Genomic DNA, 27,293 nt, shown 5'->3' with positions numbered 1-27,293 from the left:
ACGGTACTGGGATTTAATCATTCAGTAGGCCTATGCCGGTATTTTGGTATTTAAATCCCATATGGGATGTATAATATTATAATCCTATACTATTACTTGTTTCTAGGAACAACTGATCATTGTGGGAATTAATAAATTCAACCCTGAATAGAGAACAACAAAAAGTAGTGTGTGCAACCCAACCAACCAACCAGTATAGTCTTGTTTCTCTCGCTGAACGATGTGTTTCTCCTGTAAGCGTCGACAATCTACGGTTTAATTATTCAATCGTACTAGTTGAATTTGAGTGTTTTTAACTTTTGTCAGGATGCCAAGGCTGAAAAAAGTACCATCACTTTTAACCTACTGCGTGATATGTATAAGGACTCAAATTTCAAACAGTGATTTTTCAGCTAAACTCAGATCAGGGAGAAAGTTGGCAGACGCAAACGTTTCAAAATTGGAAATGAATCCTTTTCACCAATTACGTAAGTTGGCATATTACACTTATAGGAAAAGATGAAAATTACACTTAGGAATTAAAATCATTAGGCTTAAAATGTAAATATTAAACTGTAGGATCTCCTTGCATTGTTTTAACAAAAAATTTGACTTTGTAGCTACGAGTCTGTTACAGGAAATTATTGCTTCCCTTACTTGCACTTATTTTGGCGAAGAAACCATAAAGACACCGGTAGCAGTTCTGGAGCACCTGATAACTCCATAACTTGCAAATTCCCGCTTTGCTCTTTTTTTGGTTGACAGATACTTGAGTTTCTTCGCAAAATTTGGAAATTTGTTGGAATTGAATTTAAAAAACACTAATGTTGGAGATGATAGTTTACAAATAATAGGAAATTGTTGCAAAAATTTAAGGTATTCCACTTTAATTTTATTTTTACATTTAAGAGAAAAAAGGTTATTAATTTTTTTATTTTGTTTTCAAGGATTTTGAATTTGGATACTTGCTCGAACGTCACAGACTCTGGAATCCAATGGCTTTGTTTCACCTCTCCTGGAATTGAAACTGACAACTCTGAGCTTTGCAAGACCCTCGATCAATTACTGATTTACCAGACAGGTGTTACAAAGAAAGGAGCTCAAATGGCTTTGAAGTATTTAACCGCCTTAACGGACTTTGAACATGATACTTTTTTTGAGATTTTGGTAGAACTGGGTGAAGTGGCGCAAAACGATAATTTTTCGAAAGTCAAAAAATTACCTTTTACGACGCTATTAATTGCGAATATCATTCCATCTTTAAGTGGAAGATTTGAACAAGCGCTTTCATTGTGCCCTTTCATTTCTTTGGTTTCTATTTTTGCTGTTAAAGGATTAAGAGACGTAGATTTGTTAAGTTTGACTGCATTAAAAAAACTCAATCGATTACATATCTATCTGCATGCAAAAGGAGAAAAAGCTGAAATCACTTTTGTTGGTGGCGTCGTTCCGTTATTGATGGCAATTGGAAGTTCTCTGGAGTTGCTTGACCTGACTTTTTTTTATACTATCGATTATTGGACAGTTATCAAATTTTGCCCCAACTTAATCTCGCTAATCGTCAACGACCATAGCGAAAGATTTTCGGCCTTGCCCAAGAACGAAATTCCCCATTGCCGTAAAGATCGAGAGCGATTTACGTTAAAGAGACTTAAAGAACTGAATTGCGCTTACAGCCTTCCTCCCGACATTCTGCATTTCTTGTTTTCGTTTCCTTTACTGGAAAAATTTTCCATTACTCATGGTACTACGCTCACAGACGAATTTTTAATTGATGCCGTCAAATCTCACAGATTTCAGAACCTAAAAGAATTACTACTACGACATTGCAATTATGTAACGAAGAAGGGGATAAACGCTTTCATGATCGAACACAACGCCCTTGAATACATCAGTTTGCATTTTTGCAATAAAGTGTCAGTGAACGATATTGGTGATTGGCAATTGCTGGCTCGACAAAATAATTGGAAATTGAATTTGGACTTTAAAAATTCTGACGTTCTGAGGTTGAGGTATACTTCATGAATTTCTTTTGAATTTCATTTTCAATCCATTGGCTTTACTTGTATTTTGGATAACTTGAATACATGTACTGAGCATCAGTAAATTTGATTAAAAATAATGCCTAATATGGAAAATATTTCTATAGCTATAGTTTTTTTTGTTTTTTTAATACCGATGGGAAGGCGTTGCAACAGATCTGTAAGAAGGATCACGAGGAACGACGTAGGCAGGAAGGGCAGGAGCGGCTGGTGCCCTGTAGACAGGTGCAGACAGGGTAGTCCAGGAGCCAGCCTACGATTATGCCCATTTTCATTGGCAAAAGGTTTGAAGCTTGAATATGAAAGAGGGGGGTGGGGGGGGGGAGTCTAAAAAGTCACGTCTGGTCCGCCAGAGTGGCTGCGTCTAAGCGTGACAGGTTGCCAAAGTCGGCGTGAATGGCAAAAAAAAAAAACACTTTCTTTGGCTAGAAAAAAACTTATGCCATTTGATAGAAATAATAATGATAAGTCTACTGCTACAAAACCAGACGTTTTTACACGTCGCAAACATTAAACCAGACACGGTTAAAGATAGGGTGTTTCGTGAAATTTCACATATTTCTTGGCAGGTGTCATAAACATACCAAATAATTGTTAAAATCATGATCAACACAATGGCATAAGACCAGACGTTATTTTGTTGTTCAGTTTGACAGATATGCCATAGATTTCCGTAACGGCAACGCCGCAATCGTACGCGGCGATTTGAAATTTATTTCAGTAAGACACTGTACTGTGTACTGGTATCACTGTTCACTGATGAAAAATGTAGATGTTGATATTTATAAGATAGATTTAAAAAAAAATAATTATTAATTACCAACGGAAACCGGAAAAACGTTAGTAACAAATTGGCAACGCTTGAATTTACTCAGTGATTTGTAGTTTGTTGTTTTTATTCAAATAGGCTCGTTCAATGTTTTAAAAGTGTAAACTTCTATCGTGTAGCATTAGAAATTAGAATACAGTCACAAAATGTAAAATGACGTCAGCAGTTTTATAGAGGCAGTGTGTAATTCACGTTGTTGACTGTTCAGAAACTATTAAGATTTTGGGTGAAAACCAACTTAAAAAGTGCCAAGATGCACAGCTTGTTTATAAATTTCGTGAAAACTCCAACTACAGTAAAATAACAGTTCCAACATCTATTGACAACTACCAAAGATATCACCCAACATGCTACAAGATATTTATATCTGTTTCCATTAAAGAGGTCCTATCAGGTCTTCAAAGGCAAAATGTTCTCGATCAAGCTGCCAATCAAAATTCTAGTCAACCAGGTTGTTTCTGGCTTTTTTAATGTTGCTTTCTAATAATTTAGTAATATGAAACCATGTTCTTTGTAGCTTCAACCCCCGTTACAGTTAAACGAATTCGCCCTAAAGTAATTTCTGTAATATAGACCTCAGCCTCGCCTTTGAATTTCCAGGAACGAGATTGTATTAATTAACTTGAAATTTTAAAAGGAGAAACAAGATTCCTTCGGTAATGTCCTTCGGGAATGTTTTTAAACGTTAAAGAGACAGAAAATCAAGGTTAAATAGTAGATAAATACATACTATTATGTTTGGAAAATTTTGTTTCCCTTTATTCTCTTAAATTAATTGATTCTTAATAACTAATTGACTAATAATCTGTCAATATTATCATAATATTCGTAATATTCGAAGTCGCACCACTCATAATATTATGAGTGGTGCGACTTAGGTGTGGCGGAGGCTTCGCCCCACCACCCCACGTCGCACTTCATGTTTAGATTAAGTTAAAGTAACACTTATTACTATAATAACAATACAATTATATCATGCGGTCACATGTTGCATTACATGAGTCTTGGCTAATAGATAGCGAACTACCATCATACCTATTTTATCCCTTCTATTAATGTAACAATGATGGTCTAATGGTCATCAACACAGGCTGCCATTCGCAAGGTTCGGGGTTCGAATCTCAATCAAGTCGGAAAAGAAAACTAAGTTTGTAATTTTTGAAAAATTCCTCTTAATAAGCTTTCGGAGGTAAATGGAAGTGGAAGATCGGTGGTAACTCTTCACGACCGCAAGAAGATCTTGATGACCGAGGACGGCGAGGAGAGGAGAGAGGAAGAAGGGAGAGATGACCCAGAGCTTCAAAATGAATATAATCTAACATTTTTAAAATGTTCCTCAACTTCTTGGTTGATGACTAACTGTTAAAAAAGGAGGCATAGAAATTTTACTGACAACCAAATTTATTAAAATCAAGAAAAAAATAGTAAACAAAAAGAGTTAATAATAAAACAAAAAGGGTTAAAAAAATAAAAGTGGGAAAATACAAAGTAAAAAGATGAATAAAGACGAAATCGAAATCGAACATAAAAACCAAATCAAATAATTAATACTCTCCACTCCCATAGCAGAAAACTTGTCTTGCTACGGAAGATCCAAACTTTTTTTTTCTTTTTGTTTACACTGCTGAGCATGCACTGACAGTTGGAAGGTTACGCAAAAAAAAGCGAATTCACTGCCTAGGATTCGGCAACCAGCTAGGTAACAAGTACGCAAATTAAATTTTTAAAACAGTAATGAAAACAAATGAAACCCCGTTAGGACATGTATCAAATTTTGACAGAATTATGTACAAAATTTGGTAACGATTGGTCATTCAGGGAAGAAACGTATAAAGGATAACTAAATGGACATTAAACCCTCTGAATTTCACTACTAGCTACTACTACCTTACCCCCTATACCCCACACCCTATATTGTTAAGGACCTTCGTATATAAATATACCTCAGGGATAACTTAGCTAATTTTTATTTCTCGTTTGTTTTAAAGTAATTTTGTCGTTGACTCTAGTCCAATTTGTGTCAAAGTTCTTGGGGTATGTGAACGCGTGTGAACGTTATGTACATCCGGTTGTTTGTTTTGTATTTGTTCAGATCGTTGGATTAATTTGAAATGGAACTTAAATCTGAGTCATCGCAACCGCCTAACCTCGCTGAGCAGCATCCGCTTTTAGTCCGCCAGCTGGAGGATGGGCTGCCACCTCTCTCAGTGCAGCCATCAAATGCTGGCCAGGCCTCAGTCACTAGTGACAGCCCAGATAGGCCTACTCTACCCACATGTGAGCCACAAACTACCGAAAACGTCAAAAAAGAAAACGAACGCTCACGCGTGCTTCGGGAAAACCTCAAGTAAGCATATTCTTTTTAAATCTACCATTTACTTCCAACACTAATATAGTTTCATTTTCTAGGGAAGTTGAAAAGGTGCAAGATGCTGTAGATGAATCGGTGACTGATTTCAAACAACGCAAGCCAACTCCCGAAAACTAGTAGAGATGATTTCAGTAAAAATTAATTGAAATGTTAAAATTAATTTAATGAAGGGTGGAATAGAAAAAGCAAGTTCAAGTGTTTATTTATTTTCATTGTTCTTAGACCTTCCCTTTTTGTTATTTTCGATTTTCCTTCTGTGCAGAATTGCATGGTGCATGCCGCATGGTCAAGATCAGGGAAGAGGGGAACAAATTTTGTTTTCCTGGAATCCGCCAAGAATGGTTTCCTGGCAACAACGTGTGGGCAAATGTAACATGTGTTTTCGTCTGTTGGTTTCTATTTCGGTATTATCCAAAATGGTTCCGTCAACCGTCACCCAGTCACCAGTGGGATTTCGTCTCCCCTCTCAATTCAATCTTCATTGTTTAGCTTAATTTAGCGAAAAATACCACCGTGCGACGGACCTCGAAATTTTCCCGTTGCGCTGCTATGAGGTGGACTGAAAAAATGTAATGGTGTTAAATTTTACATAAAGAAAGAGTCCCTTTTTTTTTCTTTTGTTACATTCAGGATCGAATTGTTCGTTTAATCCAATCATTTTAAAAATTAAAATAATAATTTTCAATTTTTAAAATTGGCAACACACAGTTAATTTGCATATAGCAGACGTCAGACCTCAGCTGTGTTAGTTTTAGTTAGTGTTAGTTATATTACCATTTTACAATGCAGGATGCAGGTAATATTTTAATTTTGCTTTATGTCGTGGCCGAATGCATAATCGTGGCTGGGCATTTTGTTTTTCATGGCTGAAGAGATTGTTGAAATTTACTATAGGGTCATTCCATCCCAACTCGAATTTTTTCGGCGCGGGCAAAAATACCATTATATAATGGTATTTTTGCTTTTTGGCGTTAAACCTATTCAAGCCTAGGTCAATATGGGTTATCCATTCTATTTTGAATGAGGAACCGAACCAGCATGTTCTTTTGAAGTCATCTTTGAACAGATGTTAGCTGCAGTGGTAGCATGTTAGATGAGAGAGTGAGAACTGATTTGTGCTAAATAGAGTCAATGTGCTGCTACGTAATGCAATTTTCTCATCATTAGAAATAGACCAAATTTTTTTTCTTCTATGGGTTTCAACTGCTCAAGATTCTCTTTTCCTCATGCATATTTATATTACAGTGTGAAAACTGAGCTCTCATTGTTCAGCCCCAAACATTAATAATGCAGGACAACTTTTTACGTCATCACTTCCTGTGGTTTATCAAAAACTGAATAGATTGTAAGACAATGTAATAGTGAGTTATCTACAGGCTAAATGTCACAGTCTGTCCCCTTCTCCATTCAGGTTCACAAGTAGCCCATCCATCTCATGTCTGTTTCTGATTCATATCCTTGTTCATTTTCTCTTAGACATGTTTTCCGTCAAATAAAAAAAGTGAAATATTTACTTGATATATTGGGATGAAACATGCTCTAGCCTAATAATTGGGGTGTATTGCTTTAAGGTAGAATGATGTACAACACCTGGTTATGTAACTGCATTTGTGACTAAAGTACTTCTTATAGAAATCTTAATGACTATTTTTCTATCTTCTTAAGGTAAATCCTCGCCCAACAAACGAAGGTGAAACAGCCGAAGGAAAGATGGGAAATCCCCATTTCGTCCTCACAGATGGAACGCGATGAAGCATCTCCGAACTGACATATCCAGGCTGCCGTACGACATGTCACCGCAACAGGACCTGCCATCAACACAGGAAACGGTAGTTAATCCGGTATGGAAATATTCATTATCTAATAAGTGACAACGGTCAGCTGCTTGTTTTAAAAAGAGACGACGGGGATATTGTTTTTTATTTGTTTTTTTTCGGTCGGTTTTTCTAAATTCGCTACATTGCCATTTTAATGCGCAATCTATCCAGCGTTTCTTTTCTATTCAATCGGTTTATCCGATGGATTTAGTGTCGTCGATTCCGCTGATCAAACGGAAGTGAATAGTTTTATCCGCTTTTCTCGTTCTCTGTTACTATTTTTTGTATCTCTTGGCTGGCCATTTCAGTGAAATTGTTCCTCTTTTTTAACTTCGGCCACTGTGATAACATTTTCAAAATTGCTTTGCGCGACTGTAGCGACTCGACGTCTAATTGATCGGTGACCGTGAGAATTGGAACCCAAAACTGGCGAAAATCCTCGTTCGTACTTCTAGCATAAATGCAACCAAGACCTTTATCGTCTCACAATGGATTTTCAAACTCTTTGAAATGGGAATCCATTAATGTTTTTATTTTTGGTTTTTATCCATTTTCCCGAGCTTTTGGTCCATTTTTCTCAGCCACTTACGAATGCGTTCTGATTGAAATGGAAACTAATCATTTCAATGTGATTCGGTAGTTCGAGTGATTCGGCTTGGCCACGGCGGATCTATCATTTGTTTCAATTCCTTCTTGAGCTTGTCACGAAACCAGCTGCTGTATACATCCTTAAAGTCTTTCAGCTTCTTGCAATATGGCGTCAAGGTTTTTGCCAATGGGTCGTCGTTGAGCATGCTGTCGAGCTCTTCTTCGATCGAAGTGATCACTAATTTCGTTCTCGAGAGCCAGAGCTGTTTCACATCCTCTTATCAATTTTTGTGGTTGTAGCTAACTGCCAACCGCTACAAGGTACGCCAAGTGGCCTTTCTGTAGTACGGTCTTTTGCCATTGAATCGTTTGAAATTTTGATCAATTTGCTTGCACAATCAATGGCACCTTCGTGCCATTAATTAAGTGTTTGAATTTTTTTTTCGGTGGGAGGGGGGGGGGCATGAACTATATTGAAATTAAAATTAAAATTTTTTTTTGCCAAAAGAAAACGAAATCAAATTGAGTCGAACCTTTCCCCTTCGGTGATTTCAATTATTCCTTGGTACTCGCCATGTACCCAAAGTCCAGTCATAATTATACTGAATATGAACTCGACATTCTTGCGCATTTTTTGGCCATGGCACTGATATCAAAACGCAACATTATGATAGAGTCTATAAAAGCGGATGATTTCTAAACTTGCTTCAGCAGCCAGAGCAGCGTCTCGTATCTGGACTGAAAGCAATTTGGCCCAGTAGACCGTTTCGATAATGATGGCTGGAATGTTCCAGGTATTGCTGCAGTGCCAGCAGCCTGCCTTTGATTTTCTCAGATTGAGCATACGCCACAGACAAGTCAATAATGTTGATGTTTTGGCTAATGGGATTGGAGTTCCCGATTCTGAGCCTCCAATTCATTTTTTATCTTCTGGAAATGGGACCTCAACTCCTTTGCCCCTACGTCATTGTCGAATATTTCTCTGATGTTAGTTATTGTCAAGTCGATTAAAGATATCCCAATTCCGAGAACACCGATTATCGATCGCTTTGTCCTGTTCGTTTCAACCGGGAGTGAAAGGTCGACGTTTGTTTGCGAGTCATTAGCGATGGATGCATTAGAGTAAACACAAAACAGAATCAGCATTTCCCACTGTAGAATTAAACATCGTTTGCCCATTTTCTCATCAGAAGAATCGATAAAAAAATTGTTTCTTTTTTTCTCCTTTGATGACTATAATATCGATAACGATATGGATTTAAATCAATAATTTTAATAAAATCTAGAAGTCGAAGTTCCTCTTTTCTTAAAACATTCTTCAAGGAAGGGGACGGGTGAAAAAATGCGAGCATTTTATTTGTATCCACCAAATCTATGAACGAATAGTACAAATTTCCCTCCTCTAGAACATAAGGGAATAGAATCAATAGGGAAACATTTAATTGAAATTGTCACGAGTTAAAACTATTTCGTCTGTGGCATTGATACAAATCATCTTGGTATAATTATCCAGGGAATCGACATCATAAACAAATTTAAAATTTCAGTATTTGCAGTAGTTTTGGTTTAAAGGGTTTTTATATTGAATGATTGATTGTTCGTGATTTTAAAAATTTTATAATCTGTGTGACATCTTCTGATGATTGTAAAAATATTATAATCTGTCTGACATCTTCTGTTTTGGAGCGGTCGACTAGGAAAGATTGCGCAGTTCTAATTTCAACCCCAGACGTTTTTACATTCTTGTCGATCTTGTGCTCAATTAGTAGTCGAACTAGATTCATCAAATTATTTCTGGGTTGGTAGCGGCACACGAAATGTAGAGCATTCCAGCCGTTGTTTTCCTGACTGTTGATGTCAATTTGTTGTTTGAGTAGTAGTCGAACGATGTCGATCAAATCATTCTTCTTGTAATAGCGACATACCAAATGGAGAGCGTTCCATCCGTCTTGGGTTTTACACTTAACATCAATTTTTTGATCAACAAAAAATTTAACAATGTCAATCAAATTTTCTCTGTGATATGTTTTACACACTAAGTGGAGCGCATTCCGTCCATCTTTCAATTTACAATTCACAGTCCATCTGTCCTGGCAGTTAATGTTGTTTTGGTGGGAAAAAATAAGCCGAATGATGTCAATTAAATTGTTATTTTGATAATATAGACACAAGAGAAGAAGAGCGTTCCATCCTTCTTTGTCTTGGAAGTTGATGTTGATGTTTTGTCCAAGTCAATCTTCCCCCACTCAGCAAAACTGTTAGAATAGGCATGGAATAGGGGGTATTCGGGGGATATTCGAACCCCTATTCTAGAACAGGTATGCTACTAATAGAATACCCCCCCTATACTATTAGTAGCAAAAACCAAAACGCTACTAGTTCGAATACCCTCGAATACCCCCAAAAAACTGAGAGTGTAAAAGTCGAATGATATCAATTAAATTTTCCTTATTATAAAATCGACATACGTAAGAGAGAGCATTCCATCCGTCCTTGTCTTGATAATTGATATTGATTTGTTGTTCAAGTAAAAATCGAATTATATCAATTAAATTATCTTCTTTGTAATATTGACATAAGTTAAGGAGAGCATTCAACCCTTCTTTGTCCACAGAGTTGACGTCTATATTGCGATCGAAAAGTAACTGAAGGATTTCAAGTAGATTGGGTTTTTGGTAATGCTTGCATAAAACCAGGAGTGCGCTGCCTCCATAATGCTTAATACCTCCATAGTAAACAGCAAATGGCAGTCCAGATGTGTGGACATCGTCTTCATCCTCGTTATCAGGTGCGGTTAATGCAAAGGTCTCATCTTCGAAATTTCCGTTGACTAACTTGGCGAAAATGCTCATCTCTTTTTCGATTCGCTCGTTTTGGTACCACGGCACGTCCTCTTTAGTTTTAGGTTCGATTGCTGCTTGGTAATCGTTTACATCTTTTTCGAATACAGGTTTTTCCATTAGTGCCAAAAAAGGCTCTGGCCGTTTTATCGCATGAAAAGCGATTTCGAAGCCGAATCGAACTTTGGAATCGATCATGGTTTCTTGTAATTTTTCCGGGGAAGGAAAGAAAAGGATTTTTTCTTGACTTTTGACTTTTTCTTTTAAAACATCTTGAAATCTTTTCATCAGACAAATTTCGCGGTGCTTCTCCGACAGCCAGACTTCGAGGCGATTTGGATTGAAAGAAAATTGCCGATCACTGATGATGCGTTCCATCAGTTTCCTGAAGGAAGAGTCTTCTTGGTTCTTTTGACGACCACTGCGAATGTTGATGACCGAGTCTCTCAACTTCGTTTTGAGGTCTCTATTGAATAAATGGCAATTTTGCTGGAAATCGTGTAGCTTCTTTTTAAATGGCCGAATTTGATTCGTCTTGGGGTCACTTATCATGGAATAAAGCTTTTTGTCCAAGGCTTCATAGTCCTCCATGATTCGCGTGTACTTGGAAACCTGAGTGAATTCAAGATCATTGTGAAGAACTTTAGCGCCTTCAAATCCTGGCACCAAGACTAGGGGGTAGAGCCCAACAAAACAAGGGACACCGAGTGGCTTGTTTCCATCTGCCGAATCTTTGGCTATGGAATCCGATAAAGTTTTGGTGAATCCGCTGGCAAACTGGACGGCTTCTTCGTATGTTGTCGGAGCATTTTCTTGTTTGGAAAGTTGAAAATTACCTTCAAAGTGACAGCGTATGTCCGTCTCGTTGTGTTTTTCTGAAGGCTTGACGTCGCCATTGATTTCTACCTTTCCCTCGAGTGCTCGAAGAAGATTTTTGCCACTCGCTGCTAATCTAGCGCTCACTTTTTGCTCGTCATCTGTTTCTTTGAGTTGTTGGCTGAAAGTGAAGGTAGCTTCGGCTCCGTATTGAATTTGCGTAACGACATGAGTTGCTCCGCTATTTATGATCTCTTGAGAATTGAAAACCACCGGCTTCGCGGTATTAGGAAGGTTAAGTTGAATTCCCTTGACTGCAGTGAGACAGTGACATCTAACGTGAATGCTGGACTCGCGAATTTGTCCTTTTTTCCTCTTCAGGAAGCTGCCAGATCCTTCTGGCTCAATCATACCTGCTAGTATACTGATTTGAAGTGAACTGCTTACATTGAGGCTTTCGAATTTGTCACTCAGATTGTCTGATCCAATCAGCGAAAAACTAATGCGGTCATTGCGTGTGGTGATGCTCTTCGAATCTAGAGTGGAGCACAAGTTGTAGACTGCAACAAATCAAAAGAAGACCAAAGTAGATAATTAATTTCAGACAGACAATTTAGTACACTTCATTTTTGTATTTGTGTTTTAAGTCGATCAAATCAAAATGAATTTTTTACTTGGAATAACTTCTTCGGTCCCGACATTGTAAAACGTTCCCAAATCGAATGGCCGGCAGAATGCAGGCATCCATATTGTTTTCGTGTGAGAGTAACCACCAGAAATTCGCGATCTAAAATACTTCACTAAATTGAGTACCATACCTAAAAGATATAGAAACTGTCAGTCACACACGTAAAGTATTCAGAACATATATAGACCTGTTATCTAGGACGGCTTATCTCAGACTCTGCCGTTGCCAGATGAACGAAAACAAAAATACGTGACCGTGAATTGTGTAGAACAATACTTGTTTAGGACTGGAAATTTATGTAATAAAAATATTTGGTAATGAATTATTAACATAAATTACCATTGAGTGTAAATCGGTATCAAGATTCTTTAGCGTTTGATAATTTGAAAATATTGAATGGTTGCTGGGAACGATCAAATCGATTGTAATTTGAAAATTACGATATCGTTATCTTACAATTTTTTATATCTCCGAGCGCTAGTCCTAGTGGTGCTTTTCTGAAAGATAAAAACAAATGTAAAGATTCATTTTTATGCTTATACAAATGAATGTTTGTTCATCAGTCTGTCAGATTCGATGTGGGAAAAGACGATGTTTTCACTGGGCTCGGGCTTGATGCTGTCCGCATCTTTCTTGTCCCAAAAATTGTATGCCACCAAGAAGTTGAAAATACCAAGCGTTGGCATTTCCATCGCTACTTTATCATCATAACTGGGATCACTTACCATTTTAAACGATACTTTTGATGACAAACAACTCATTGCTCTTGTTTCTTTCTTACTAATAAATACAACGCGGGTCGTTAAATTTCTTATCAGTTAGAGAGCGAATTCACAACCATACGATCGATTGCGTATCGTCATCAGGCATTCCGAATACAAACGAACCTCTCTATAAAAAGAACCGATGACAGTCATAGGTAGCTTTAAAAAGAAGTTTACACAGTATAGATACCAAGTTGTAATAATTGCCATTGTCAGTCTGTTTTCATCCGATTGATTCCAGTTTAAAGGCTTTTTATGCGAATTATTTTAATCCTGCGTCGTTCCGGTCATTCAAATTTCCCGGGATTTAAAGTTAAAGCTATGCAAAACATGGGGGGGGGGTCTTTTTTCCGTCGCTAGAAGATGGATCTGCCATCTAGTTAGAATCAGGGTAACCATTTTGAACTCGATTTAGATGTATGCGTCTATTGCGTCAGTTGCGACGCATTCGATTTGCAACGTAGGCACATTCTCGTTAATTCAGTTGATAAATTACGTGCTGAGTCTATTATTTCGACTTTTAAAATGTTTCTAATGCGAATAGGGTAGGGAGCAAGCAACACCGTATAATGCTAATGTCAGGGCTGCAAGGGTCAGACAAAAATTTTGAATAACAACAATTTTCCAAAACAAGCTTATGGGCGTTTATTACCGTAGATTACCAACAAAGAATTCCTTTTTTTTTTTAGCGTGCAAGATAATCAAGATTTTTATCCATAATGGAAACCATGAATACTATGCGTGTGTGTTTGGTGGTTAACAGTCGGTGTCCAGATTTTGCCACATGAAGGACGACCCGGAACGACAAAAATTTTGGATTGCATATCTGTTACGGCTACTACCGTCTAAACAGAAATTATACCCGTTCCGAAAATGCAGACCCCTGCGAGTCCACTTTTGTCCAGGCCAATTATGATGACAGTCGTACTGGTAGAGGTACCACGAATCAGATGTCCACGCTGTCAAACATTTGCCGAATCCATTCCTCAACTGATTATTAACGAATGTCCATGTCTGACCGGGGCTGCGTCTTGATTCTTGTTCCAAAATGACGTAGGCTCCTTCTTGGCTCGAGTCGTATTTCACTGACAGATAACCTTGTCCGTCTAGATTGCGCAACCGGCCGCTCTTTTGGGCTCTCACGGGGTTGTAAGAACACGCCGATTTGGGTACGATTGGTGTCCTTGGTATGACCAACACGCTGGAGCCGCACACGTTCGACGTTGGAAGCCACACATATTTCGCTCCTTTTGAGGCCACTGTGATAACATTTTCAAAACCTGTTTGCGCGACTGATAGCGACTCGACGTCTAATTGGTCGGTGACCGTGAGAATTGGAATCCAAAACTGGCGTAAAAGCTTGTTCGTACTTCTAGCGTGAATGCAAACAGTCCACAATGGAATTTCAAACTCTTTGAAATGGGAATCCATTAATGTTCTGGTTGCCGAAAAGTCTCCTTCCTTGTCAACCGAAACGGCGACAGCAAAATCGCTTTTGTACGTAGTCTTATGGAATCCTTTTGAACAGTCGATATAGAATGCCTCGAATATTTCGTCCCAAGTTTCCTTGTTCACTTTCGACCATTTTTTTGACAGCAAAACCACGATCCACCTTTTGGTGTCGTACTTATTTTCCAAGAATTCTAGTAGCGAATCGGCCACTGATTTTTTACTTTGGTCCGATGTGGCCTTCAGAATTTGGCGCATCTCGTGACTGACGTTCCCCTCATCTGCCTGACACTCGACTAGCATGTCGTCGAGCCTTTCCGTCAATTTCATTTGCGAGTCCATTATATATTTCTTGAAAATTAAACTGGGTGGATATCTAAATGGAATTTTAAAAAAATTAATTCGTTTCTCCAAAAGAAAAGGAAACAAAATTGAGTCGAACCTTTCGTTCCCTTGGGTGTTTTCAATTATTCGTTGGTACTCGCCATGTACCCAAAGTCCAGTCATAATTATACTGAATATGAACTCGAAATTCTTGCGCATTTTTTGGCCGTGGCACTGATATCAAAACGCAACATTTCAATAGAGTCTACATAATAGCTGACGATTTCTAAACTTACTTTAGCAGCATTTCGTATGGCGGCCATAATATCCGGACTGAATCTGTTTTGGCCCAGTAGACCGTCGACTAGGTAATTGATTTCTTGGTTGAGATGTTTCCCTTGCTCGACGAAAACATCTCGATAATGATCGCTGGGATGTTCCAGGTATTGCTGCAGTGCCAACAGGTTGTCTTTGATTTTCTTCTCGTGTTGAGCATACGCTATAGACAAGCCTAAAATGTTGATGTTTTGGCTGATGGATTGGAGTTCCCGAGTCTGAGCGTCCAATAAATTTTTTATCTTCCGGAAGTGGGAGCTCAACTCCTTTGCCCCTACGTCATTGTCGAATGTTTCTCTGATGTTACTTACTGTAAAGCTCAATAAAGATGTCCCAAGCCCGAGAACACCGATTATCGATCGCCTTGTCCTGTTCGTTTCAACCGGGAGTGAAAGGTTGACCGGGTTCGTTTGCGAGTCCTCAGCGATGGACGCTTTTGTGTGTGACGCTATGTTGAACGCAGAGAAAACACAAAACAGAATTAGCATTTCGTAACGTAAAATGAAACTTCGTTTGCCCATTTTCTATTCAGAAGAATCGACAAAAAAATGGTTTCTTTTGTTTTTTTCCGTTGATGCGTTTCAACTGCTTTGGCAAAAGATTTCCAACTGTTAAAGCTTTTCATTTAATTGCGCATTTATATACATCATAGTGTGATAGTGTGATAACACAGCTCTCATTACTCAGCTGCAAATATATGACTGCTTGTAAACTGTTTGCATATCACTTCCTGTGGTTTATCAAAGGCTCAATGGATTTTTAGATAATTTAACAGTGAGTTATCAACTTTGTTTTTGCTTCTCTTTTTGTTGATCAGTAAATCGTAGGTGTGTTATATTGTGAAAAACAAATAAGCTCCCGTTGTTCAGCGCCAAATATGACTGCGTGACATCATTTTAACGACTTCACTTCCTGTGGTTTATTAGTCAACAGACTTGAGATAAGATAACAGTGAGTTTATGCACTGGCTAGCTGACCACTTTGGTCCCCGTCCATGTCATATCCACTTCCGTTATCATGTTTATTTGTTTTTATTTTTTTATTTATTTTGAACGGTTTCTTATTCTTGATCATTCTCTCTCTCGTTTACCTTATTTTCCGTCAAATATAATAGTGACGCTATTAACATGATAGTTTGGATGAAACATGTTATTGCCTAATAATTGGCGTGTATTGCCTTAAGGTAGAATGATTATGTGACTGCATTTGTGACTAAAGTATTTCTTACAGAAATCTTACTGACTATTTTTCTATCTTCTCTTGTCTAGGTAAATCCTCGCCAGAAAACCAAAGATGAAACAGCCGAAGGAAAAACGGGAATCCTCCAAGTCCTGGCAGATGGAAGTGGAACGATGAAGCATCTCCGAGCTGACATATCCACGCTGCCGTACGACGTGTCACCGCGACAGGAACTGCCAATCAACACAGGAAAGGGTGAGTCATCCAATTGAAATATTCATTATCTAAGTGAAAACGGCCAGCTTCTTGTTTTAAAAAGAGACGACGTGGATGTTGTTTTTTTTCGGTCGGTTTTTTTCAATTTGCTACATTGTCATTTTATTGCGCAATCCATCCAGCGTTTCTTTTCTATTATTTTCAATCGGTTTATCCGATGGATTTAGTGTCGTCGATTCCGCCGATCAAACGGAAGTGAAGAGTTTTATCCGCTTTTCTCGTTCTCTCTCACTATTTTTTTAAAATTTCTCTCGGCTGGGCTTTTCAGTGAAATTGTTCCTCATATTTAACTTGTCGTTTGAATATGAGATCAGGAAATTAAACAGCCAATTAGTTCCTTGACGGATTTTTTTTCAACACATTGCAATACGTTCAAATAATTTCCGTCGGACCAAAAACAGAATCTTATCAGATTAGGAGCTTAGATGAAATGAACTCGTGAAAAACGATCGTATACAACGCAGTCGTGTATTAAGAATATACAATGACAGTTATGAAAACGTAAGCAGGTTCAAGCCAAGAAAATCGCACCGCAACAAAAATTGTACAACAAACCCCCACCCCCACCACAAAAAACGAATATTTGCACTTATAACATTTGAATAACATCCTTGACGTCCTCTTCTGTGTAACGGTTGAGAAGGAAGGATCGAGCGCTGGCCATTCCGATCGTCATGACGCTCTTGTCGATGTTCCAAATGACCAAGAGTCGAACGACGGCGTACAAGTGTTCTCTGGGGCATTTGCGGCACACAAAGTGGAGGGCGTTCCATCCTTCGTGATCCTTGCAGTTGACTTCGACCCCGCGCTCCAGCAGGAGTTTAACTATTTCCGGCAGACTCTCCTTGTCGCACTCGCGACACAGGGCGATCAGAGCATTGCAACCGTCTTTGGCCTTCCAGTTGACATCGATCCCGCGTTCGATCAGCAGCCGGACGGTTTCCATCGCGTTTTTCTTGGTGCCGTAATGGCACAATAAGTGCAGGGCGTTCAGACCTGCGTGACTCTTGCAGTTGACGTCGATCCCGTTGTCCAGCAACAATTTGGCAATGTCGTACAGGTTGTCCTTTTGGTAATATCGACACAAGTGCAGTAGAGCGTTGCACCCGTCAAAAGTCGTGTAATTGATGTTGACTCCTTGTTTGATGAGCAATTTGGCAACGTCGATCAAATTGGCTCGCTTGTAGTAGCGACACAAGGCCACCAGGGCGTTCCAGCCGTCGAGTGTTTTGCAGTTGACGTCGATGCCCAGGTCGACGAGCAGCTCGACGATTTCCGTGATGAGATCGTCTTTCTGATAGTTTCGGCACAGGAGCAGCAGGGCGTTCCAGCCCTCGTCGTTTTTGCAGTTGACGTCGATCCCGCTCTGAATGAGCAGCTCGAATATCTCGGTGGCGTAATCCTGACAGCAGAAGGTGCTAACATAGTGGAGGGCGTTTTCACCGAAGCGATCCTTGCAGTTGATGTCGATCCCGCGCCCCAACAGCAAATTGAGAATGTCGATGAAATTATCTTTGCCGTAATTCCTGCACAGGGCCAGCAGGACGTTGCATCCGTCGTTGTTTTTGCAGTTGACATCGATGCCTTTCTGGATGAACATCCGGAAGAATTCGATCATATCTTCTTCGTGGTAGTACTCTATGACAAAGTGGAGGGCGTTCCAGCCGTCGTTGTTGCGGCAGTTGACGTCGATCCCGCTCTCCAGGAAGAGCTCGACGATTTGGAGCAGGTCGTTTTTGTGGTAATTCCGGCAGAGCAAGTAGAGGGCGTTGTTGCCGATTTTCGTTTTGCAATTGGGATCGATCCCGCTGTCCAGGAAGAGCCGGACGACGTCCATCAGCTTGTAGGTGTAATTGTGCTTGTAGCACTGGCACAGGGACATGAGGGCGTTCCAGCCTTCGAGATCCTTGCAGTTGACGTCGATCCCGCGCTCCAGGAAGAGTCGAATAAAGTCGATCAAATTGTCTTTGGTGTAGAACCGGACCAAGGCCAGCAGGGGGTTGCATTTGTCCCAGCTCTTTTCAACTTCCAGGTCGGACAGGAGCCGGACAATGTCGATCAGTTTGTCGACGGGGTAGTGACGGACGACGGCGTGAAGGGCGTCCCATCCGTGGTGTTGAATTTGCCGGCGGGTGAGCACCGCCGACGATCCTGAATCGGAATCGTCATCATCCGTGTTGATGATGACCCTGAATTCGGCGATCCTGAATTCGGAATTGATTTCCAGATCGGCCGGCGTCGGCTCGGTGTATTTGTCGGGCGCCGTAATGGCGAACACGAAACTTTTGGCTTCGGTTTTCTCTTGAATCAATTCGGCGAAAATGTTGATCTCCTTCTCGATCCTCTTGATTGCTCCCTTGTCCTCGCACCAAAGATTGACGTCATTATTATCCGCCGGCGCTTCCGGAATGTCGTTGGTGAAATCCGAATCCAGCGTTTTATCTTTGAGTAGATCCAGGAATGGCTCTGGGCGGGCCAGCGAAGCGAAAACCAGCTGATAGGCGAATCTCACTGTGAATTTGCCCGTCTGCTTGCGCAGCATTTCCGTCACCGGGAATAGCATCACCTTTTCCGTGTATTCCAGCTGGTGAGTGTCGATCTGATCGTGAAATTTTCTCATGGCGCAGAGCTCCTTGTCTTTCTCATCCATCCAGCGGAGTAAATATTTCGGATTGAAGGCGAATCCTTCGCTGCCGAAGCGGATCAGAAATTTTTTGAACGACGGAACCGTGTCTAATCCGCACCGAATATTCAGGACCATTTCTCTCAATTTCTTGTTCAAATCCTCCCGGAAGGAATTGAAATGCTCCCGGAAATGTGTCAATTTCCCGTGCAACGGGCTCAGTTTGGCCACCAGAGGGTCTTTGAGCATGTCGTCGAGTCGATCTTGGACTTGGTCGTAGTCTTGGACGTGGCGGACGCATTCGGACGCCAAGGTTCGGTTAATTTCATACTTGACGGCCGGTGCTGCCTCGGATCCTGGCAGCAAGACCAGCGGGTAGAGCCAAATGATACACGGCACGCCAAGTGGCTCGTTTCCAGCTGACGCGTCTCTGCCCATAGCGTCGGATGCCACTTGACTCAACTTGTTGTGGCCGGCGAACTTGACGGCTTCCTCGTACGTTGTCGGAGCTTTGACGTTTTTCGGGAGCTGGAAATCGGCTTGAAAGTGACACTCGACGTCCGACTTGGTTCCGTTGCTGGCCATCACGTTTCCCTTGAGAACGTCAAGTAAATGACTACCGCAGGCGGCCAACTGGTCGTCAACTTTCTGGCCATCTTTGGCGTCTTTGAATCGTTTGGTCAGCGTGAAAGTCGATTCGGATCCGTACTGGATTTGGGAGACAACGTGAGTGGCCGTCGCGTTTCTCCCGATCTTTGAGATGTTGGCGAAACTGTTTTTGTTGTCTTCCAATTGATTGGCCGGCACTTGTCTGATTGCCGTGTTGCAGTAACACTTGACGTGGACGCTCGACTCGCGATAAGTCGCTTTCTTTTTCGTCAGGTAGCTGGCCGGCCCTTTGGGTTCGACCATTCCAGTCAGTATGCAAATTTGCAGCGACCCGTTGACGTTGAGTTCTTGAAATTTGTCGCTGAGCAGACCCGGAGCAATCAGCGAGTAAATGTAGCCGTCGTTGCGTGAAACTTCGAATTTCTTCGATTCATTTTCCGACCACAACGGATTACCTAATAGAGATTTAGTATAGTCAAACTGATCCTTTTTAAATAAGACGAATGTAATTAATTACCTGGAATTATCTCGTCTGTGCGAGCGTTGTAAAGAGTTCCCAGCTTGAATTGACGGCCCAGCACGGGGATTTCCAATATTTGGGTGCTTACATCACACGACATTTTGGTCGTCTTGTGTCAAACTGTTTTTTTCAAACGTAGAAAATGTGTCAAACCAAATTTGATTGTCTTTAATTACCCTGATTGTTGATGAGCGCTAAATTTCAGTCAAACTACATTCAAAACTGCCAATCACGACGATAGGTCTTAATGGTTAGAGTAATTAGGTCACGATGGGCTAGTGTCAACTAGCTGTCACTTCATTTATACCGGGCGCCGAGATCGAGACTGGGCTGCTGTGCATCCGCAGCGAGCTGGGGGGTGTGAGCGGCTGCGCTTGCACGGCCGACGTACAACAATGCCAGCAGCCACAGCCTGAGATCCGATGCACTGCAAGTTCACAGTCTGTGTCGTTGCTGCACAAACAGGAGGGTGGGCTTGTCGATAAACGTGAAAATAGAATAGCTTGGCTGACTCTTTTTATTAATAAATCAAGGGTCACGTGACGTGGGAAATGCTTAACCTCATTGGCTCGATCGAGAGCTTTTTCAAGGTTCTCTCCCCTCTTCTTTTATTTTTGTTATATTTAGACAGGCCTCCGCGATCGCCGTACAGTCGTGAGCGAAAGAAAAACACGCACACCGGGTTTCGTTATGTATATACGTGAAGCACAAACAAGACGTCACGCTCGAGAGAGAACTAATCGAGTTTGATTTTTTTCAGCGGTGAAGGGGATCCTTATCCTGCCCGGAATATAGCCAACTCTCAGCTGTGTTGCCGTTGGCTTGCATGTCGTTTGTTCCGGCTGCTTTGTTTGTTCATTTGTCAGAACAAATGAGCTACACCATACAACAACTCAATTCTTATTTGATGAATGTTGTTCACTGACAAGGCTCGTAGAACGGTTTAATTGCACGTCATCCATCAAAGAGTCAGCACAAATTAATGCTGGTTAAATCGTCGGAGTCTGTCCCTATAAAACGACGGCCTTGAAAGGCAACAATGTTTCTCCTCCGACTTTAAAAGGAACAGAAATTTGATTGTGGGTTTGAAAAGGGAAAACATTGTAGACGGTATAGTTTGTTTTTTGGTCCGACTCAGCAACTCTACTAGACTGTCATCTCTTTCCACTTAACACTTAACGACGGCCAAGGATTTTTGGGCATTTTTCCATGTGTCAAACTTATTATCTGGACAAGATGGATGCGAGGAATTTTTGGGGGGCAGTCGAGGAATCGATTATATATTTTTGGGGGGGAGGAGGGAGGGGTTTTATTAAACTAAAACTTATTCCCTCAACTTATTTGGTTATCGTTTTGAGTGGTTTGGATTTTGAGGGAAGAGTTTGATTTTGTATCATTTTTTATTTCTATCGATATCGCATTAATCGTAAGCATTGCTGAAATGCTGATTAATAAGAAGAAGATTGGACAAGTGTCGTCTGCAGTCAACTTTAATTTAGTTTTGAGAGTGAGGCCACGAAGCATACGCCAACAAAGTTTGAGAATATAAAGAAAACTGTACGATAACTCTTTTGAAAACGTGCGTGGCTGCATCACGAAATTATAATCTAAAAAAATAAGAACAAATCAAATTACGAAAACGTGATCGTCTCGTGTGATGTGTTTGGTCTCTGCGGTGTCGTAGCTCTCGACATGCTCTCCACTCGGTGCTTTTTTGGCGGGTAAATGAAACTAAGAATAGAAATGCAATGATTTTATGGGAGCATAAATAGTAAAGTGAAACCTGTCCTATAAATTTGTTGTTAGTTCCTGTCTAGCACATACAAGCCCCCTGTCGATGTATGGAATTTTGTTTGCACCATGTAACCTTTTTCTTTTTTGCAGATTAGAGGTCATCGTAACAACCTGATACACAAGTTCTGCTTGTGCTGAGTCCGTCATCAGTCTTCCTGTCTCACCTGTCATCACCAAATATCTCAGCATCACCACGTTAGGTAATGTTTTGGGTTACTATTATTCCTGCACCTGCTAGATATTTTATTGTGGCATTAACCAATTTATTGTTCCATACCAATTAGAGTTTACCTGGTGTCTCATTTTCAACTTTTCCTGACTTGTTGTGGTTGTTGTTATTCTGTGAATATTTTTCGTAACCTATTTTTCTATTTTTCATTTAGACAAAAAGCCTCCCATCTCATTGGAAAAACTACTGATGTCAATCGAGTTATACGGATCTCTCTTTTTCCCCTTTCTTTCAATGTCCTCGTGTACGCCCATGTGAATGTGGGTGTATTCACGAGGACACCCTTTTTTTACCCTATCCCGTCTGGTGTCCTTTAATTAACTCTTCATCGGATGGATGGAGCAACTGTAGATGCCTGGCTGCATTTCCCAGACATAAAGGTAGGACATAAATCGATTTCTTTTCTTCCTTTTTGACAATTTTTGGTGGGGCTGATTATACAGACTACGTTTATTCGTGAGCTAGGCGGTTGACTGCAACTGTTTTCCCTCTCTCTGATAGGTTTTTTCTCAGCATTCAAAATCTCATTTTTCGAACGACTGCTCAGATCAGGCTTGTTTTGTTTCGTTCCTCACAACTTTTTCTGTGGGTAAAACACATTTGAAAATATTTGAACTTGAAACACTTGAAGCAAAGTGCAACAAGACCATTTTTTGATCAAGAGCACCGCCACACCAGTACCTCGTTGTTGAATACCGTTTAATGGCATTACGCATAGCTCTGATACAAAGCCAATTTTACTTGTAACAGCATCTCTCGCCTTTTTCCCCCTTCGAGCCAAGTAGTTCAGCATCGCAAAAATAATGACAGCGCGCCAATTTTAATTTTCTTTTTTTTTCTTGATTCATCACTTAACTTGAAAAATTTTTATTCCGTGTCAAATCTTCGTCGATGTCATTAAAGTGCCGGTGGCATCTGCTTGACAAATGATCTCCATATCTTGTATTCAGATAAACTGTAAATAATAACAATTAGAGTTAACACGAGTCCAGTTTTAAATAATATCAAAATGCTTTCGAATCTAAAATTTGGAGAATTTCCTGGACGTTCTCTTCCTTGTAGCGATTCAAGAGGATGGAACGCGCAGTTCCAGTTATACCCCCGCCGCCGGTCGCCGTCGCATTCTTGTCGATTTTGTGTCGAATCAAAAGTGGCACAAGGTCCATCATGTTCTTTTTCTGTTGGTATCGGCAAACATTGTGCAAAGCGTTCCAGCCATCGCTGTTCTTGCAGTTGACTGAGATTCCACTGTCGAGGAGCAATTCAGCGACTTCCACCAAATTTTCTTTCTGATAATATCGTCGACAAACGAAATGGAGAGCGTTGCAACCTTCTTTCGTCTTGCTGTTGATATCGATGTCGTAATCGAGCAGCAGTTCCACAACGTCAATCAAATTGTCTTGTTTGTAAAATCGGCAAACCAAATGAAGGGCGTTCCAGCCTTCGTTATTGACCCAGTTGATGTCGACCCCTCGTTCCAGGAAGAGTTCAACCAGCTCGATCAAGTTGTCATTTGGGTAATATCGACAGACATTCAGCAGTGCGTTCCATCCTTCGTTGTTGGTGAAGCTGACGAAGATTCCGGTGTCGAGGAGCAATTGGACGATTTCGATTAAATTGCGGTTGTGGTAGTAGCGGCAAATGGTGTGGAGGACGTTGCATCCGCTGTTGGTCTTGCAGTTGGTTTCGATGTTTTTATCCAGGAGCAGTTTGACGATGTTGATCAAATTTTCCTTCTTGTAGTAGCGACACACCAACTGGAGGGCGTTCCAGCCTTCGCTGTTGATGCAATTGACGTCGATCTTCCGTTTGAGAAATAATTTGACGATTTGAACTAAATTTTCCCGCTCGTAATATCGGCACACCAAGTACAGAGCGTTCCAGCCTTCGTTGTTTTTGCAGTTGACGTCTATCCCTTTCTCGAGCAAGAGTCGAATGATTTCAATTAAATTTTTCTTGTCGTAGTAGCGACACAGGAATAGGAGCGCGTTGTTTCCCCCTTTCGTCTTGCAGTTGACGTCGATGTTCTTGGTGAGGAAGAGTCGAACGATGCCCAGCAGATTGTCTTTCTGGTAATTCCGGCAGAAGAAGAGGAAGGCGTTCCACTCTTCGTTGAATTGGCAGTTGATGTCGATCCCTCGTTCGATAAACAGCCGAACTATTTCGGACAAATTTTCTCTGTCGTAGTAGCGACAGACCAGGTGAAGGGCGTTGAGTTCTCCGTTGCTCTTGCAGTTGACGTCGATCCCTCTGGCCAGGAGCAGCCGGGCTAGGTCGAACAAATTTTCGTGCTTGTAATACCTGCAGAGGAGTAGCAGGGCGTTCCATCCGTCTTCCGTTTTGCAGTTGATGAGGTCGACTCCACGTTCCAGGAAGAGTCTGACCATGTCGATCAGATTTTCCTTGTCGTAATAGCGACACAGGGCGAGGAAATTCAATGGATTCCAGTAATCGGTGATCTCGGCATCGCTGATGAGCCGGACGATGTCGATGATTTTATCTTTCGGGTAGTGCTGACACAAAATCTGAATGGCCTCCCATCCGTAAGTCTTTCTCTGCTGCTGGTGGACAACGATGGACGACTCTGATGCCACTGTCTCGTCGTACTGATCAGGTGCTGTGATGGCGAAGGCAAATTTGAGGTCGCTGTATTTTGATTGAATTAGTTTGGCGATAACTCCGATTTCTTTCTCGATCCGCTTGAGGATCTCGTCATTTTTGTACCAGAGATGCTCATCGTTCGTCGTTGTCGCATCAATTTGATTTGACATGAGATCTAGAAAAGGTTCCGGGTGAGCTAGCGGGGAGAAGGCAAGTTCGAAGCCAAAGTTGACTGATTGATTGGTCATTTGTTCTTGAAGCGCTTCCGCACAAGGAAATAGGGCGACTCTATCTGTCAAACCGATTTGATGGGCGGTTAACTGATTGTGAATCTTCCGCATCACGCAGAGTTCGTCGTGTTTCTCTTCTAGCCATTGGCTTAGGCGATTTGAGTTGAATGTAAATGTTTCACTGCTGATTTGAGTCAAAAGTTGTTTGAACGAATTGACGTTGTCTAATCCGCTGCGAATGTTGATGACCATTTCTCTTAATTTTGATTGGAGGTCCACACGGAAGGCAGAATAATGTTGCTGGAAATTTTGTATCTTCTTGTAAAATGGGTTCAATTTTATTGCCAGAGGGTCGTTGAACATGTAAAAGATTTTTGTTTCCACTTTGTCGTAGTCTTCCATCTGCCGGACGAATTCGTAAACGAGAGCATCGCTCATTTCATTTTTTAAAACTGGTGCACTTTGTCCATCTTTTAGCATAGCTAACGGGTAGAGGGAAACGAACTGTGGCACACCGAGGGGCTCGTTTCCAGTTGAATTGTCTTTAGGAATTGAATTATAGAAAATGTGAGTGAAATTTCTTGCAAATCTTATGGCTTCTTCGTACGTAGTTGGACATTTGACGTTGTCGGGAAGTTGAAAATCGCTTTCAAAATGACAACGGATGTTGAGTTCATTATCGCAATTATTTTCCGCAACGCTTCCGTTGGCATCAGCCCCTCCGGACAGAATTTTCAGTAAGTTTTCGGCGTAGACTTGTAATCGGCTATTCGCTTCGCTTACGTCGTCTGCTTCTGCTAGGCTTGTTGTCAGAGTAAAAATGGCTTCGGCACCGTACTGGATCTGGGAGATGACGTGAGTTGCCGTACCGTTGCCACCGCCCCGTGCAAGTTGGAGATAACTAATCTGGCCGTCTTCTAATTGGCCCTTAGGAAATTCCTTGAGAAGGGTGTGGCAGTGACATCTGACGTGAACGCTGGATTCACGAAAATTTGTTTTTGTCGTCTTCGTCAGATACTCGGCCAATCCTTTGAGTTCCATCAGGCCCGCTAGTAGACTGATCTGAAGGCAACCGTCTACTTTGAGATCTTGAAATATTTGGCTCCAATTATTCTGTGCGATCAGTGAGAAACTGATGCCCTCGTTGCGAGTAGTTGTGACCGTTTTTAAATCGTTTTCCGTCCAAATCCCCTCGCCTTGATTGAAATAAAAATCAAAGTTTAATTTTAAACATTTGAACTAACAGTGTGTATTAACCTTGAATGATGGTGTCGGTCAGAGAATCGTAAAGAGTTCCAAGACTAAAAATTCGTCCTAGTGCAGGAATTTGCAGGACTCTTCTAACGAAATCGTCCGACATAGCGTACAACTTTCCTATATAAAAAAACAACTTACAATAACAACAAAAAATTTTAAATAACTCTAACCGTATTTTTTTTTTTTTTTAAATAAGAGCAATTAAAGAACATTGTGTTGTACACAGAAATTCTTTATCCTTAAAAGTCGATTAAGAAGGGATCTAAATGCAAACATAACAGTTTTGTTTCGGTTGTACAAAATTCCTTGTGTCAATTGGCACTTACCACAGTTACCAGCGAGGTGATAGAACGATGCAACTATGTTGCACGCTGCACGCACCACACACGGTCGGCCAGGCAATAGCAGACGTAACGTTGCGATCTAAAAATAAAATGCGGTTGCCTAATTGCGGAAGACGAAGCGATACCAACCGAGAGGGGGGAAGAAAAAAAAAGGCTCGTCGCCCTGAAGTATTTCGCGATGTAATCATTCGACGGGACACGGGACAGGCCGTTAGCAGGAATGGTTCGATTAGATAAACATGCTTTGCGTGTACTTTTTTCTTTTAAACTTGTTACAACAAATTGCTACAAAGCACAATCGACAAAATGTTGATGCATTTTATTTTCTGAACTCTGAAGGAGCAATTTTTAAGAGTAAATCAATTCATATAATCTTTAAGTGATGTTTTGAAGGATGGCCTTGCACAGTTGAAATGAAGATTGACGTACATGATGCTTTGAAACGGAGCCAAGATATTATTGGAGTCAGTCTCTTTTGAGAAAAGATTTCCCGCTCACACCAGCAAATATTTGACAGTTTCTTCTGTGTACTGCCTTGAGAAATATCGAGAAATTTCATCTAATTCATTTACCATAGCAGACAAAGTTGTAATTGAGTGATGAAACGTATCTTACGATGGTATCAGCAATAATCGGTCATAACTCATAATCGTGAAACATTTCAAGAGGCAATACTTTTCCCCAGTTTTGTTCTCCCATTTTAACGTTTCTTTTTGCCGCTGAAATGGGACAATGTTTCGGCGTCGAATAACCTGTTACTGAAATCGTTGAGCCTTCACAGTCGATGA

At 40.7% G+C, this 27,293-nt stretch overlaps 4 protein-coding genes and 1 long non-coding RNA gene across 6 annotated transcripts in view; 1 reads left to right on the top strand and 4 right to left on the bottom strand.

The window, feature by feature from the left end:
- Window positions 1-10,001: 10,001 nt before the first annotated feature.
- LOC124332743 lies at window positions 10,002-12,160 on the bottom strand. The gene is made up of 2 exons (XM_046788913.1): window positions 11,957-12,160; window positions 10,002-11,842 (listed from the first exon to the last, which is right to left on the bottom strand). The coding sequence occupies exons 1-2, from the start codon at window positions 12,096-12,098 to the stop codon at window positions 10,002-10,004; spliced, it is 1,983 nt and encodes a 660-aa protein (XP_046644869.1). The 5' UTR covers window positions 12,099-12,160.
- Window positions 12,161-13,354: 1,194 nt separating this feature from the next.
- Window positions 13,355-15,460, bottom strand: LOC124346274. Of its 2 annotated transcripts, XM_046798366.1 has the most exons (4): window positions 15,155-15,460; window positions 14,804-15,061; window positions 14,626-14,741; window positions 13,355-14,559 (listed from the first exon to the last, which is right to left on the bottom strand). In XM_046798366.1, exons 1-4 carry the CDS (start codon window positions 15,362-15,364, stop codon window positions 13,491-13,493), a joined length of 1,653 nt encoding a protein of 550 aa, XP_046654322.1. In that variant the 5' UTR covers window positions 15,365-15,460; the 3' UTR covers window positions 13,355-13,490. The 2 variants fall into 2 exon arrangements, with proteins under 2 accessions (XP_046654322.1, XP_046654321.1); XM_046798365.1 differs by having other exon boundaries at window positions 14,804-15,460.
- A 1,292-nt stretch (window positions 15,461-16,752) lies between these two features.
- LOC124344538 lies at window positions 16,753-20,492 on the bottom strand. Its single transcript, XM_046798104.1, has 3 exons — window positions 20,227-20,492; window positions 20,048-20,170; window positions 16,753-19,985 (listed from the first exon to the last, which is right to left on the bottom strand). The coding sequence occupies exons 2-3, from the start codon at window positions 20,148-20,150 to the stop codon at window positions 16,888-16,890; spliced, it is 3,201 nt and encodes a 1,066-aa protein (XP_046654060.1). The 5' UTR covers window positions 20,151-20,170; window positions 20,227-20,492; the 3' UTR covers window positions 16,753-16,887.
- Window positions 20,493-21,507: 1,015 nt separating this feature from the next.
- Window positions 21,508-27,293, top strand: part of LOC124350131 — a 29,501-nt gene continuing 23,715 nt past the window's right edge. The window contains exons 1-3 of the long non-coding RNA XR_006920396.1: window positions 21,508-21,771; window positions 21,935-22,044; window positions 22,228-22,453. This is a non-coding gene — a long non-coding RNA (uncharacterized LOC124350131). The remainder of the gene's footprint in view (window positions 21,772-21,934; window positions 22,045-22,227; window positions 22,454-27,293) is intronic.
- LOC124344557 lies at window positions 22,863-26,729 on the bottom strand. Its single transcript, XM_046798130.1, has 3 exons — window positions 26,488-26,729; window positions 26,162-26,278; window positions 22,863-26,100 (listed from the first exon to the last, which is right to left on the bottom strand). The coding sequence occupies exons 2-3, from the start codon at window positions 26,262-26,264 to the stop codon at window positions 23,078-23,080; spliced, it is 3,126 nt and encodes a 1,041-aa protein (XP_046654086.1). The 5' UTR covers window positions 26,265-26,278; window positions 26,488-26,729; the 3' UTR covers window positions 22,863-23,077.

Source organism: Daphnia pulicaria, chromosome 1 (genome assembly GCF_021234035.1).
Source record: "Daphnia pulicaria isolate SC F1-1A chromosome 1, SC_F0-13Bv2, whole genome shotgun sequence".
Lineage (NCBI taxonomy): Eukaryota > Metazoa > Arthropoda > Branchiopoda > Diplostraca > Daphniidae > Daphnia > Daphnia pulicaria.
Note: the sequence above shows the minus strand (reverse complement) of the source record. Positions and strands in the feature narration are given on the sequence as shown.

What these genes read in the sequence shown, in the direction of transcription:
- LOC124346274 (XM_046798365.1), bottom strand. Translation starts at nt 15,364, where the DNA reads ATGGGCAAACGAAGTTTCATTTTACGTTACGAAATGCTAATTCTGTTT. An exon ending in CCATACGAAATGCTGCTAAA is followed by an intron (nt 14,742 to 14,803) that starts GTAAGTTTAGAA and finishes TTTTGATATCAG; the next exon opens with TGCCACGGCCAAAAAATGCG. An exon ending in AACACCCAAGGGAACGAAAG is followed by an intron (nt 14,560 to 14,625) that starts GTTCGACTCAAT and finishes AATTCCATTTAG; the next exon opens with ATATCCACCCAGTTTAATTT.
- LOC124332743 (XM_046788913.1), bottom strand. Translation starts at nt 12,098, where the DNA reads ATGGTACTCAATTTAGTGAAGTATTTTAGATCGCGAATTTCTGGTGGT. An exon ending in GACCGAAGAAGTTATTCCAA is followed by an intron (nt 11,843 to 11,956) that starts GTAAAAAATTCA and finishes GATTTGTTGCAG; the next exon opens with TCTACAACTTGTGCTCCACT.
- LOC124344538 (XM_046798104.1), bottom strand. Translation starts at nt 20,150, where the DNA reads ATGTCGTGTGATGTAAGCACCCAAATATTGGAAATCCCCGTGCTGGGC. An exon ending in CACAGACGAGATAATTCCAG is followed by an intron (nt 19,986 to 20,047) that starts GTAATTAATTAC and finishes AATCTCTATTAG; the next exon opens with GTAATCCGTTGTGGTCGGAA.
- LOC124344557 (XM_046798130.1), bottom strand. Translation starts at nt 26,264, where the DNA reads ATGTCGGACGATTTCGTTAGAAGAGTCCTGCAAATTCCTGCACTAGGA. An exon ending in GACCGACACCATCATTCAAG is followed by an intron (nt 26,101 to 26,161) that starts GTTAATACACAC and finishes ATTTCAATCAAG; the next exon opens with GCGAGGGGATTTGGACGGAA.